Source organism: Tyto alba, unplaced genomic scaffold (genome assembly GCF_018691265.1).
Source record: "Tyto alba isolate M040663 unplaced genomic scaffold, T.alba_DEE_v4.0 Super-Scaffold_3, whole genome shotgun sequence".
Lineage (NCBI taxonomy): Eukaryota > Metazoa > Chordata > Aves > Strigiformes > Tytonidae > Tyto > Tyto alba.
In genome coordinates, this window is record NW_024881304.1 from 20,811,661 (window position 1) to 20,826,131 (window position 14,471).

A 14,471-nucleotide genomic window follows, 5' to 3' on the forward strand; every position below is an offset into this window, starting at 1 on the left:
AATAAGAAAAAGACTGGACTGTAGAGAATGCCAGGGTCTCCCCAAGCTTTGTCTTATAAACAAATCTGAAATAAAAGAATGTAACGAACTAATTTCCTTTATGTAAAATAACCATGTAGACAGCCACCCAAAAAAAAAAAAAAAACAAACCAAAACAAAACCAAAAAGCTTAAACAGAGTTATTCACTTTCCCTCCAGTGATATTTTCCTACAGCAAAACGAATCAAGTAATACTGAGTTTTTCCTTCTGGTACCTTCAGTAACATTGCTAGTAGAAACGAACTTATGGTAATGGGCCCTGTTCATAATATGGTAATAATAGGCATTGTGATGTCCTACTCTTACCCACTTGTGCCAGCTACTGGTCACTACTAATTCCTTACATTCCTTTCACTATTAATTCCTAACTGCTCTATGTGTTGATCTTGCCTTTCACAAGGCTCCTTAAACAATTTTCCTTTTTTTTTTTTTTTTTTTTTTTTTTTGTGGGGGGGTGGGGAGGGAGGAGAGGCCACAGGAGAAGTATAAGTGTTTGTTTAAAAAATAACTCAAACAATTACTGAAAAGAAAGCACCACTATTCGCCTTTTATCACGACAATTTCATTCTGCTTCAATTTCTGCTTCCTTTGGTGTCTGAGCCACTTGAAAGGTTCTGGCTGTAACTTCTAAATGGACACAAACCAACATTGCACCATAAGGAATGTGTATGTTCACAAATAATTGTGCATGTTTATTTTAGGATGTGTTTTATGTTGGAGGGAGACACACCCACCTTGTGCTTAAAAGGAAACTCTTGGGGAATAGGAATTTCTTTAGCCTGCTCCTCCCCTTATTGTTCGATGCTTCCTTGTACTGACAAGGACGGCTTCCTCTCCTTACCCACCTTCCTTCAGGCAAACCTGCATTTCAGCATGGTTTCATTCCTGCCATGACCCATATGAAATTACAGTACTGTCCTCCCCTCCAAGTTTCTAAGCAGCAAGCAGTAGCCTAGCAGCTCTCCTGGAATGGCAATCAACTCGTTCAGCCTTCACTGTTAGACTGTTTGAAACAATAAATATTTTGTAGTGGAGTATTGCCTGAAACACCATAACTACTCACTTTGAATGTTCTCCAGATTTAGGAAGTAGCCTAGATTTTAATTAAGGCTTATAAGGGACCATATCTGCCAACACTACACTGCCCCGCCTCCCTCCCCCCCCAATCAAGCAGCTGGTTTTGAGGTGCAGACCTAATTAAACACTGAGGTTTCACATTTGCAGGGATATTTGTAGACATGTCCCAGGCGCATGGTCTTTGAAGGTGGCCCAAGGAATTACTTAGCTCCACAGTGCAGACACTAGTTCCAGCCTTGGCTGGTACCACAGTCCAATTCAGGCATCTCTTAAGGTGCTGGAAGTAGCTTCTTCTGACCAATGAACTTCTGTGGACCTGTGTTTTCTTCACACCTTTAGCATTAATTCAACTCAGATGTGTCAAAATGGGAGAGACACTGAGGACAGAAATGCATTGCATAGTTCAGGGATCTGCAGAGCTTTTGGATGGAAGTGACAATGCAGGTGGAGGGACCACACTGCAACAGTGGGATGAGACTGCACCAAACCTAGAATCTCAGTGGAAACCAATGCACACAAGTCCTGTCTGTCACTGCTTCTGCCCAAGAAGAAGGGACTGAAATCCACAGATGGAAAGTACCTGAGAAACAGGAGGTAGAGGGAGAATATCCAGACAAGGGCATCAGAAAGGCTCTTTCAACTCCGATAGGAGCTGTATAATTTCACCCAGCTGTATCAAAATAAAGTTAAAACTTGACTTCTAGAAGGCTTTGGTCTGAAGTCAACAAAAGGTAGACTATGTACCTTAGCATCATCCTTATCTTGTTCCTGTAATGAATTGCTCATTTATGAAATAGAACCCTTATCTCCAGTTAGTGCTGCTTGGCTTCTATCTCCAACTTCTATCTCCAGTATTTGTTATTGATTCTTGCACCAGGTTAGAGACCCTTTTATTATTCAGTGTTTCTTTAGGGAAGACATATACTTCCTTACAGCTATATCTTGGTACATTTTTCTTTTCGGTAAACTGAATAAATAAACTCATTAAATCTTTGCAGCTGCACAATTTCACCTTTTCTGAAGTCTTTTCTTTTGGATTTTTTCTGAACCTTTTCCAGTTTTCCAACGGCCCCTATAGAATACATGGGGCAGACCTATGGGAAGAATTTCACAATGTGTACTGATGATGCTATCTACAGAGTTCGGTACTTTCCTAGACCCAGTTCTCACTATTCTCGGTTAGCTTGTTACTGTATCAGTTGACTTGTTTGTCCATTATGACCTCTAAATTGTTCCCAAGGCTGTGTTGCCTGTTCCTTGTCTCTAAACGGATAGCTGTATAATATACATTAAGTGTAATTTGTTTGAATGGACCCAACTTAATGATCCAGATCTTTTTATATAACTGTCCCACCTACTTTGCTAATTACCCTTTCACCAATCTTTACATCGTAAAGTGAACTTTGTTATCTGATACTTTTCTATGTGCTTTCCTACCAAGGAAAATGTTGCACGGTATCAATGTAATCCGGGTCCCAGCACTACGCATACCACCTATTGATAACGTTACAGAGATAACTACCACAGAGATTCGTTACTGCCAATTACCCAGTCCTCAGTCTAATTAATGCACACTTTATTTCTGTTATATAAATGCTTTTATCTCAAATAAGAATGCACTACTAAAATACTACACAGACATCAGTGTATGTCTTTGCATCTATACAGTTGCCTTTATCAAGCAAATCTGTAAGTTCTTCCAGAGACTGGGATCAAATTCCTCATCTGAAGCAAAGTCCCACTACTGAGGAGATGAGAATAGGCAACCTTAAGAACAGCAGTAAATATAGGAATTCATTCACATGTCAGTTGCCAAAACACTATTATAAACTATTTGGATCAGTAAGGATAAAAGTTATTTCATGGTAGCATTTATATTTATGAACTACGAAACAAAGAACCTATCCTATAGCAGCAGCCATCATGCTCATGCCCCCTCTCACATCAGAGCATGACAATGCTGTCTACAAGCTTACGTTGTTGACAGAAGCCACGTGTGCAAAGTGCTGCACAAACCCAGAAACTCATGAAAACGGTTCAATTGCACTGTACAGTCATAGGTAGAAGCTTCCACACCTCTGCTACTGAAACAACACCAAGTTCTTACAAAACAGGACAGAGAGGAAATTCTGTACCTGTGTCTATTTCAGCTTGGCTAATACGTGGGTTTATATTTTGACCATGGTGCTTACTCCTTGGAGAAGAAATTATTCTGAGAGGATGGCAAACAGAGCTTCCTATCAAAATAACACATGGAGCTTCGCTGTGAGACAGACAGCTCTTTGCAGATGAAGAGCTGAATTCATACCTGGCAAGAACGCGGGCACCAACTACTATAGTAATGCTGCCAGAAATGTAAGGCAAACCAAGCACAGAGTCTCCTAAAACTCATTTATTACATTTCCAGTACAGGAAGCTGTAGGTTCCAACCTGTAATTACAACTCTCCCAGCTGTCCAAGTCCGACAGTAAGGGTGTGTTTAAGATGCCTATGTAGATAATCCATTTTAATGTCATTCTGGATTAAGCAGCCAGCATAAACTGTGCAACCTGCTTTAATATGTTGGAGATTAAATAGATGAGGTAGCATGATTTACAAGGAGAACCCTTTGAGGGGTTCAACTTGTAAAACACCAGTGCTGTCACTGGTAGGAGCCCAGGATGTACTGGAACCAAGATGTTATTAATTTTGTAATATTTGCTGCAAAAGTACCTCTGTTTTACAGCATGTAAATGCATCACTTATTTCACACTGTCAAAGTTTGAAATGACAGAAGTTACATAAGAAACGAAAACAGTTGCATGGGAGTCACTTCAAATAGAAAAACTATTTAGATTAGGAATGATGTAAGAGTGCAAGTCTTCCTTTCAAATGGGACCACAGTCCGGATTTAGGTATCAGCTCTCATTTTTACTTGAATGGGAATTAGATACTTAAGTGTCTTTTGAGAATTTGGGCTTTAGTAGGCACCTGTTCAAAGCCAGCAGGTCACTGATTCCTAAATGCCTCAGACATTTATGAAAATGGTATTTAAGCTTCTGCATAAGTCTAATACTTTTGGAAAACATCTATCCTCTCTTATCAGTGTATGTTCTTCAAATGTGTGATGAAAAGTGCTCTGTATATAGCAAGAAGGCTCCACTAGTGTGAAGGCAGACCTATAGTCAGCAGTAAATATCCCATAGGAATTTTGTCTTATTACAAATCTTAATTGAAATATTAACAGCTGGTCTGTCAGTGCACATCCCACTCTGCAGAAATAAAATGCTATTCTGTACAGTTACTGGAATCCATCCTCTATGATTAAATCAATGCATTATGACTCTGGAATATCAGATCAATAGCTTACAAATTTATCTTAGTATATAACTTTATTGCAGCCAGCTGTAACTATAATACAACAGCATAACGTCCCACAGAGAAACACTGCTGGGGAAGGAGAAAAATCTAAAGACAATATAATCAGAAAAGGATGAATTTCAACACCATAAAATCTTGATCCTGAAAATTCTCCATCATTTTCACTGTCTCTAGCAGACTGTACATACAAGTTTTGGTAGGGTTGGGGGGGCCTGACTATGAAAAACCACAGGTACATGACAATTGAATAATCTTGGTTCTAAACTACTGGCATATATTTCTTTTTAATGTAACTGTAAGTGTTTGTGATGTTTCCAATTTGGCTGTGGTTTCACAACAGGAAGTTCACACAGTAGCTGACAGCTTATATTCACCTGGTCTTTCATATACTGCTTCTCAGGAGCCGAAGATGATGTTGGTTAAAAGTCTCTGACAGGTACACATGGCAGCTTTTCCTATATCGCTTTCAGTAGCAGCTGAAAGAACATATAGTCTGCTTTCATGTCTGAACAATCTGGAATCTGACATCTGTACATTCTTCCTATGGGCAGCATCATTTCAGCACCTGGCAAACAAATCAGTACTGAGTGGCTGGAAGGTCCTATGTATGAGGCTGGGAGACAGAGGTCAGTCTCTTGTCTCTTACCACAGATTTCCGGTGACCTTGGGTGGATTGCTTCATCTTTCTTTTCATATCAGTTCCGCATCTCTGAGGATAATCCATAGCTCCCTTCCTGTTTTCTGACTGTCATTATTTTAACTTCTGTGGGATCAAGGCTGCCATATATGCCTGCACATATGACTCTGCTTATTGGTGCTATGTGTTACTTATAATATAAAGGTTGCTAATGCTGGTCCCTGAGTTGTGCTACTTAATAAATGTCCCTCTCCTCATGATTCATTAGGAAGTTCTGCTTTGCACTGATGGGAGAGACATTCCTTGCATTGTGTGAATGTACAAAACAAAGGCTGAGAAGGGATATGAGCACTCTATAAATACAACCTGGAGGTAAACACCAGAGGAGGAAAAGAACTATTTTTAAGCAGAAGGACAATGTAATCACAATAAGTGGCGATGAATCTGGTCTGGAAACTAGAAGTAATGGTAAGAGCAATGGTAAGAGGTTCTCAATTTTGTGAGAGGAACAGCAGGAGAAATAACTAAAAAATTTTGGGTTAAGATATAATTTGATTAATTAATAAAAAGAGTAATATGACCCTGTGTTCTATAACAATGGGTACTACTTTTAGTAATTAAGGTAGTCCCATTCAGACCTACATTCCTGAAAAATAAAAACTGCTAAGAAAATTTAAGTCTTTACAAATGGATACACTGGGTATTCCTTGCACTGCACTTCTACTGACAACAGGATCAGATTGGAGCCGTTCTGTTTTAAATAATGGAGAGATGAAGAAAGAGAGGTTGGAGCATCCTAGCTAAAGCAATTTTTGGCTGGCTTACTTAACTTTCAAATGAGTTTGTCTCCTGGGAGGGACAGAGTCTGGTCCAGATGGGATCAAAAAATAGAACGAAAATGTCAGCGCTTTTTGGGTAGGAGGGTCTCACTCCCCACTCCAAGGGGCTGGGTTTCACCTAAAAGATCCTTTCCAATCCTATGTTCCTGTGCTTTGGCAAACAATGATTCACAGTTTCCCAACACATGACAGTTGTAGGGCAAGGTATCTAGCAGTGAAAACCTTCTACTTCAGGATGTACCAATGCAAGCTAAGTGCCCAGCAACATTCACCTTCTAGAACAAGGAAACACGGTGGAAAAATTTCAAAGCTAACACAAAAGGACTGTTTCTCTTCCTCTTTAATTCTAGATGCAGCATTAGATTTTTCTAAATAACTCCAGAGTTAGTAATAATTGTCTCCTGGATTGTTATGTTCTGTACACACATGCCTTGCCCCTGAAAATCACAAAGTGTTGGTGGAGAATTTAAAGTTTGCCCCAATTTTCCAGTGACTTGTTTTAATGTTTAAGTGTTGAATGTCTTGTCTTTAATATCTGTTCCCTTCTCATTCTTTATTTTTCACCTACCTTCCCAGTTTCCACCAAGGAAAAATTCTGGGAAGTCAAAAGAAGGAAGAAGGAAGGGTTTGGGTTTGCCTTGGAGAGAAAATTCTGCAGAAAAAAAAATCACCTCCCCCCAAAAACCAGACTTTCAGAAAGAAAGTCACACCAAATTTCCTAGGGGCTATGCGAAGGGTTGAGTGTGTTCGAGGGAAGAGCGGGCAGAGAGCCACATCCCTCGAGCAGGCACAGCCCTCTGATCTGCCCGTCTGGTTGTCCCCGGAACCCCGCGCCTCTACCGGGCTTGCAGTTTGTCTCCGTCCCGACGGGACGAGCGATGGGGCACGCACGCTCTAGGGGTGCGCGGTTCCCCGCGAGGAGCCACCGAGCACCTCTCGAGGTCGGGGAGAGCGGGGCCAACCCTAGACGGAGGGTGCCTGGAGGAGAGGAGCCAGCCTGGGGAGCACGGCCCAGGAGCTGCCTGCCCCGGAGCAGGGATGCCGGGACGGGGGAGTGCAAGCCCCGGAGCAGCAGTGCCCGGACGCGGGCGGTGCCGGCCCGGTGGTTCTGGCCCCGGAGGCGGCGTGTGCCGCCGGCCCGAGGGAAAGGGGGTGCCAGCACCGGAGGAAGGAAGCCCGCCCGGCGCTCGCCGGCCCCGGGGAAAAGATGTCAGGAGGCGGAGAGCCATACCGGGGGACCCGCGCACTTACCGGCCTTGTTCATCTTCCACCGCAACTTCGCTTGCTAGCTGCCCCGGGCGCTCAGAGCATGGTCCCGGGGGGCCGCCGCCGCCTTCGCCCCTCGCGGACGCGCCCGGCCCTACAGCCCCTCCGGGGGCTCGGGAGCGCAGGCGGGGCAGCCGGGCCCGGAGCGGCGGGCTGGGCGGGCGGCTGCGCCGGCTCGGGGGCGGTCAGCGCCGCGGCGCGCCTCCGCCCTGCCCCGCGCGCGGCCCGTCGGGGGGCGGTGGCGGCGGCCGGCGCCGGGGCCCCGCACGGCCGGCGGCGCGCGGGGCTGGGCCGGGCGGGGCCGGGCCGCGCGGGGCTGGGCCGGGCGCGCCGGCTGCGCGCGGGCATCCCCCGCCGCGGAGCGAGACCGGTGGCTGGCGCGGGGGCGGGGGGAAGCGAGGGACGCGGCACGGGTGCCCCAGGGCGCGAGCATTTAAAGGCGCAGCGGGTCGCCCTGTCCTTTGTCCCATCTCTCGCGTGGCCCCCCTTCCCCGCTCCCCACTCTCCTTCCATCGCCCTTGGTCCCTCTTTGCACCCTTCTCGATCCCCCTCTCTCCCTTCCCTTCCCTGCCTTCCCCCGTCTCTCCCTCCGTATCTCCTCCTTCCATCGCCCCTCCGTTAATCCTTTTCCTCCTCGTCCATCCTTCCCTCTTCTCCATCCTCTCCCCCCTTCATCCATCCTCCCCTGTCCATTCATCTCCTCCCGATCCCGCGCCATCCCCCCGTGGGACACCACCGCCCCAGCCTAGGAAACCCCAGGGAACGAGGCTCGGGGAAGCCCCCCCCTCACCCACCAGCCCCGCCTCGCCCCGCCCCGGGCGTTTTCCCCTGGCCCGGAGCATCCCTGCGGAGCCGACAGCACCTGCTGCTGGAAGCGGTGTCTGGGTGCAGGGAAGCCACGGGCAGTCCCTCGCATAGAAAACCGTGCTTGCTCAGGGCAGTGTTAGGCAGCTGTCTTTTCCCCTCTACCATCAACCAGCTCCTCAATGAAGTTAACACAGGCATTATGTCGCCGGGGCCTTCTCAGCAGCACTAACCCCCAGACAAGGTTGGATCGCCCCCTTCCTCTCAAAGGAGGCATAGTACCACCCTCCTACCTTCCCCAGTGGAGCTGGTATTGCTCACGCAAGGAAGAGCAACTTTGCAAATTTCCCTCCCCTGGCAAAGAAACACCGGGAGGGCTGAGCTGACCCCAGTGGTCACTTCCCTAGTCAGGGAGGGGCCGTTCTTCCCCATGGTAGGACACTTGCTCACAGCCACCCCAGAGCCCTGCGTGCCAGCAGTCTGGCGAGGAGGAAAAGCAACACGTTGTACCTGCCCAGCATCCAGGCAGGGGTGCATGTGAGGCAGTCAGGTCCTGCTTTGATATTTAGAATCCCAGAGGAATCAGGACGATTGCTAACACCACCCAGAGTAACTTTGCTTTAGTTGCTGTTAGTCATGCTTTTGCAAAGTACTGACATAATCCCACTGGCATATGCTCTGTAGTATAGTTAAAGCTCTTTTTCCTGACCTTTCAGTGCTGTCTTACTGTGACTGATGGGATGCAGAGTGCCTTGCATGTTAGTGCATAGAACTCTGAAGAGAGAGAACAAGCAGTGAGAGAAACGGGAATTAAACCCCTCTTTCTGTGGGCTTGAGTCTCTTCCACTGAGGCTGGTATCCAGGACTGCTGGCTTCTGGTTCTCTGGGGGACCCTGGTTGTATCGCTGTACTTTTAAGCACGCATTTGCAATCCTGTATGGTTTTGGAGATGCATAAATTCACAGTAGCAGCTCATTCGTTACTACTCTGACTGACACAGATGAGGAGATGGAATGGCCTGTATATTCCTTCATAGCATAACATGGCCGGTGTGTGCTCCGGTGCATGGAACAAAATGGGTTTCCCTGGTCCACCTATGGCCTTCTCCCATCTTCATGTACAGGTCCCTGATTTATTCTTGCCACCTGCAGCCTTGATGTCTGTGTCAATCAACACAATTTACGTCAACAGAAAACATCATCTGAAGCAGCTTCGGGAATACAGATCTAGGGTCTTGCAAAGTGTGGGAAAAAGTTTATGACATAATGGAAAAGAAAGTACGTGTAAAAAAATATCAAGCACAGTACAGGTGATTTGGAAAAAAAATCCTTAAATATGTTTTTCAGGAGAATAACTTTTTGGTTAAACAGCTGCAAAATACTAATGCATTATGGGAGAGAGCAGCAGGAAGGAAAGAAACATGTTTTTGTACAAGAACTGAGAATGTGAGCTTCAGCAAAGTTTTCTCATACCTAGCTACATAACGGAAAAACATTGATTAGGTATGTTACTAGCAAAACAAGGCCTTTGTAAAAAAGATTCTGCAAATAGACTGGGTGGTCTTGTAGTTGCTCTGCTATTCCTAATGTGCATTTCACTCAAAATCATTTTCAATCTGCTGCAGGGCAAAGAGCTAAGATACTTCATAGGTTTTGATCTAACCAACCAATCTGCGAAAACTTTCATGGAGCAAAGAATTACTCTTTTCTGTCTCCCTTTTCATGTGAAAGGAGCTAAACACTGCAGCAGAACCCTGTGCTTAACAACAAGGGAACAACTCCTGCTCCAAGCATTATGCCAGTAGCTTGGAGTCTGGCTGAGGGTCAGGCATTACCCATGATTAGTTTTGTGACCTAGCTCTGGAAAGGGTGAGTGCTTCTCACAAGTTCCTGTCTGCCTGTTCTCAAATCTGCTTCCTGCTGAAAGGGCAGGGTGCCAGGGTACCTCCAGGAGTCACTGACTCCTCTTTCATCAGATTTGATTGGTTTGAACTTTGAACTGATTTGTGTTGGTTAAAAATGCACCACATGCACTTCTATGTGATATTGTGCTGTTCACCAAGGAATGTATTATTAAGCAGTTCAGACTAATTTTGGACCCCAAGGACTCTGCTGCACGGGCAATTAAGATACAATTTGGGTGCAGTAGGGAAAAAGAAACAAACATCTGTTCAGTGATCACTACTTTAAAAAAATCGAAAGTATATTAAGTAAGCAAAAGGCTTATATTCTTTTTATTGTCAGTCTAAAAGACAATCCAGGGGGTAATTTCCTGTACTGAGATGATGAAAATCTTTAGGAGCTTTATAGCTAAATGCAAATAAGAACCATAAAAGAACTGCTTGAAGTTTGTCAGTTTATCCTCCAACCTTCTTTAAAAATAATGGGGAATTATCTATATTACAAATGGAAGAATGGGAAGGTGAATGCACATGAACATGTTCAGGAGATGCTGAAGGGTCAAATCAAACTTTTGTAGCTGAAAGAGGAATCTCCACTTTTGTAAGCATGCACCGCAGTGAAGAGTATTGAAGGGTGGAGGCCACACCACATAAAACACCCCTTGAGGCAAGGAGAGTTCAGCACAGAGGAATCATCTTCCCCAGGGAGAATCTGACTTAATTGACTAGAAGTGAAATTGACACATCTATTTTCATTACTCAATTACTGAAACAAATGGAGCATATATATTTTAAATAATTCCAACCGATTTTTAATAATAAGATGACTTTTAACAAAGGATTTCTTTCAAAATATAATCCAACTATCAATTTAATACATTTGATGAATTTTAAAACCGTGGTGAACATTCTAGACTTATAGGTCCCCCTCCAGCAGATGTTTTAAATACATGCTTAAATCCAAGCAAGTGCTTAATTTGTTTTAAGTAGAGCTACTCCATATCCTTAAGTGCCTTATTAGATCAGAGCTATCTGGCATGTTGGAATCTTATTTTTATCATTGTAACATAAACTAGCACTCTGGTTGCCATTTTAATGAAGCTCTAGAGACCCTGTCTATCATACTGCACTACCTATGCATCCTAACTGCTATTTTTAAGACTCTGTGTTATTATGCAGAGGTATTCTTCAAGATGAGGTGTGTTTCATTATAAGCAGTCTTTCAGGGAATTTTTCATCATCTTTCACCCTGCTGTCTCTTCTTCATTAGGGTCTGTAGGTTTGGGGTTTCTTTTTTACTGTTTTGGTGTCAGTGGCCTTACTAAAAGAATTTTTCTGGTATCAAACTAAGAATACAGCATTGGCAAGGAGCAGGGGGGTTGCCTCCCAAATGACATTGAACTAAACTTCCTACTTCCTAGTAGGTGCGGTTTTAGAAACCAACATCACCTTATAAATTTACATGCATCGGGTCTTAGTTGCCCGAGAAATCGTCTGTTTTCATGTTATTTTGAGATTTCCTGGTGCATTCTAGCTGGTAGTATGCCATACGGGAAACCACAGGACAGGGAGAGGTGGTTCAACAGCAATCATCCCTGTTGGTGATCTGGTAAAGGCCAAGCATGTAGATCCATAGGACAGAATACATAGGGCAGCTAATCCCTTGTGCTTATCTCTGTGAGGGTGCCTGGGTCATCTGAAAGGCTTAATATATGGGGGTAAGTCTGTTACGTTGTCATGGATTAATGCAAATCAGTTCTGCTTTAAGATTATTGTACATAAGCTTTTCAATTATTCATGGGTAAGCTGGTCCTGCGTGTCACAAAACATGAAATCATTTACTAAAGCAGAATGGAAAGGAGTGAATACTTGCTAATAACCACATGCGTTCCTTGGGATGGCAGTTAAAATTAAATGTAAAATGTGGCCAGCTGTGATGAGTATAGTAATAGCCACTGGTAGGTAAACACTTTTTAGATATTTATCTTTGCTGTGATGGAACAGTACTGGGAGCAGTTATAGACTGATGTCATTGTTGCCTGATGACAAATTCCTGTGTCTGTGGAACTTTATATATCCTGCAGTGACTGGTATGTCATTTCTCCCTCACTTTCTTGGTTTCTTTTTCCTCTCTGCTCAAAAGCCTGCCTGACACAGAGAGGCTCAGAGCCAGAATAGCAGGGAGTCCTGTACGTGACAGCTTGTCACTGGTCAGTTGTCTGGGAAGCCACGGGAGCCACTGCCAGGCAGGTGTTGTATTAGGATTTAAGATGCATTGACAGGAACGTGTCTTAGGTCTGTAGCACTCAAGGACCCTGCAGTTTGAAGTTCATGCTCCCTTGAGAGCTGTTGGTAGAGAAGGAAGATGAAGAACCATCCTTTGGATGAGATCTCAAAGATCAGTCATGAACCCTTCCTTGGAAGAGCGAAATTCAAACAAATGTTGCCAAATATTTTGGGGACTGAGATTAAATCGTTGATCCTCCAGGAGCCCATCGACTAGCTAAACTAGAAGTGGCCTAAAGTGAAGCTTGCTCGTGTCAAAGTTGACAGCATTATTTCCTCATCTCGGTGCAATTCAGTACAATACTTTCTGGCATGCAGAGATCATTTCTTTCTGTTTTTGAGCACCTGTGTACCTTTTATGATAGACAGTTTGCTCACTGACTTCACTCTACACTTGTGCTCTTCTTTACATCAAAACTGATAGCAAAGGAGCTGCCAAACATATGTCACAGTCTTGGCCCTGAAGAGTTTACATCCTAATCAAAGATAAGACAAGTGAAGACAAACACAAAGGGAGTGGAGAAGAAGAGAAGGAGAGTTAAAGTTGCAAGATGGTGAATATGCTCTCCTGTACCAGCAATTTGTTACTTTGTAATATTTTGTATATTTTTTGTAGTACCTATTTTTTTTTGTAATAAGAGAAAAGGGATCACAATTACCAGTTATTCATGACTGCCACTGAAAACATGCAGTCTGTTATCTAGCTAGAGGAGTTCATCAGGGACTGCAGGAGATACTAGATTTTGAAGGATGGTTGATGTGTACAGACCCCAGAATACCTTAGGAGAGGGAGTCTAGAAGGATAGTGGATTCAGTTCCTGGGATACCAGTCTTTGTTTGTATTCCTTACAAAGGAATACGGTTGTAAAATACTCCAAATATGTCTTAGATTCTCACTTAATCAAATGAACATCTGATTGTTTCACTCACCATTTTCAGTAAAGGGCCACTAGCAAGAGCACCAGTCCTCTCAGGAAGGAGGTTTATGTGCTTCCATTCAGGTTCATGGTTCCATCAAGGTTCCTCTGATGCATCAAGCTTCTGAGATTTCTATTGCTTAATATTTTTGTAAAAAACCAATATTTGTAGGTAATGGTAAAAAATCTGAGAGCTTATGCAATGCCACAGTTGGGTCCATACATTCCTCATTGCCATGGAGATTCTCTTTCCTTTTCAGCTGCATAGATCCTAACTCATAAGTCCTTGCTCAGTTTTGGCCCATGTCTTACCCAGGCAAAGCTTCGCTTAATGTAACTTAGCTTAGGCAAGGTTGTGTCCAGAAACATGTTTATCTTTACTCAATGGCATGTGATGATCCTGCACTCCAAAGCACTTGGGACTTGTATTTGCAAAATGTCAGTAGAGCTCTACTGGAAACAGAGAAAGAGCTGAAAATACACTTCTATGGATTTACTTTCTGCCCTTCAGTCTTGTTTTCCTCCAGCCTTTTACACCCTCCTAGATGCTGTCTATTACATAAAGCACCAGAGCAAAAAACATCACAGCAAATCAAATTGTGAGTTGGGAGCCAAAGGATAGCAGATGGGTGCTTAAGGATAGCAGATGAGTGCTTCAGACATCACTCAAAGTGAGCAAGTGTAAGTGAGGAGCAATACCTTTGAGGGTCAAGTGTTACGCAGGTGTAAAAGTGATGTCAGTGAAAGAAAAATTGGGCACTGAGTCAAAAAGGTTGAGGTTTGGCATAAACAATGGCAACAGCAGTTCTAGCTTCACTGGGGCCAGAGCTGAATTTTACTCCTGGACGTCAGCAAATACTCTTGCTAAATTTCATCTGAAAAATGGGGAAAACGCCCATGCAGCTGGAGAAATTTTGACTGGTTTCCTGCATTTGATGGGATCACGTGGTTGACATCCCCAATACATGCAAGTCTCCCTCACCAGTGAATCATCAGCAAGAGTAAAGGTTATGGCAATGATGACTATTGCTACCTCTGAGCATTGTTTCGAACCACAACAATTCATGACAACTTATTTTTATCAGGGCCATACGCTGGGTGCAATGTGCTGTGTGAGAGCTACATATAGGGAGGAAGCCAAACACCCATTTCCTCTCAGTATCTGGATTTGTTTTGGTCTCACCCCAGTGTCAGTCTCACTCCAGGCACCTTCCACCCCAAGTCCTCCCCTTAACTCTGCAACCCACTTATCACTGGGGACTTTTCGGCTGTGGTAAACCTTGGCTGCCTTGATTAGCACAGCCACTGGGCCGGAGTGGGGCTGGCAGCTGCGTTCTCCATTTCCT

The 14,471-nt window shown here is 44.2% G+C and overlaps 1 protein-coding gene across 2 annotated transcripts in view; it reads right to left on the bottom strand.

Annotated features, from left to right (window-relative positions):
• Positions 1–8,143, bottom strand: part of FGD5 (FYVE, RhoGEF and PH domain containing 5) — a 113,828-nt gene extending 105,685 nt beyond the window's left edge. The window contains exon 1 of one of the 2 annotated variants that reach the window (XM_032987827.2): positions 8,081–8,143. Coding sequence is in view for 1 of the 2 variants with exons in the window: in XM_042799645.1 (XP_042655579.1) it covers positions 7,204–7,216 (13 nt within the window). In the remaining variant the exon portion in view is untranslated. Of the gene's footprint in view, positions 1–7,203; positions 7,382–8,080 lie in introns of those variants that run through there. The other variant, XM_042799645.1, reaches the window with a different exon arrangement.
• Positions 8,144–14,471: the final 6,328 nt, after the last annotated feature.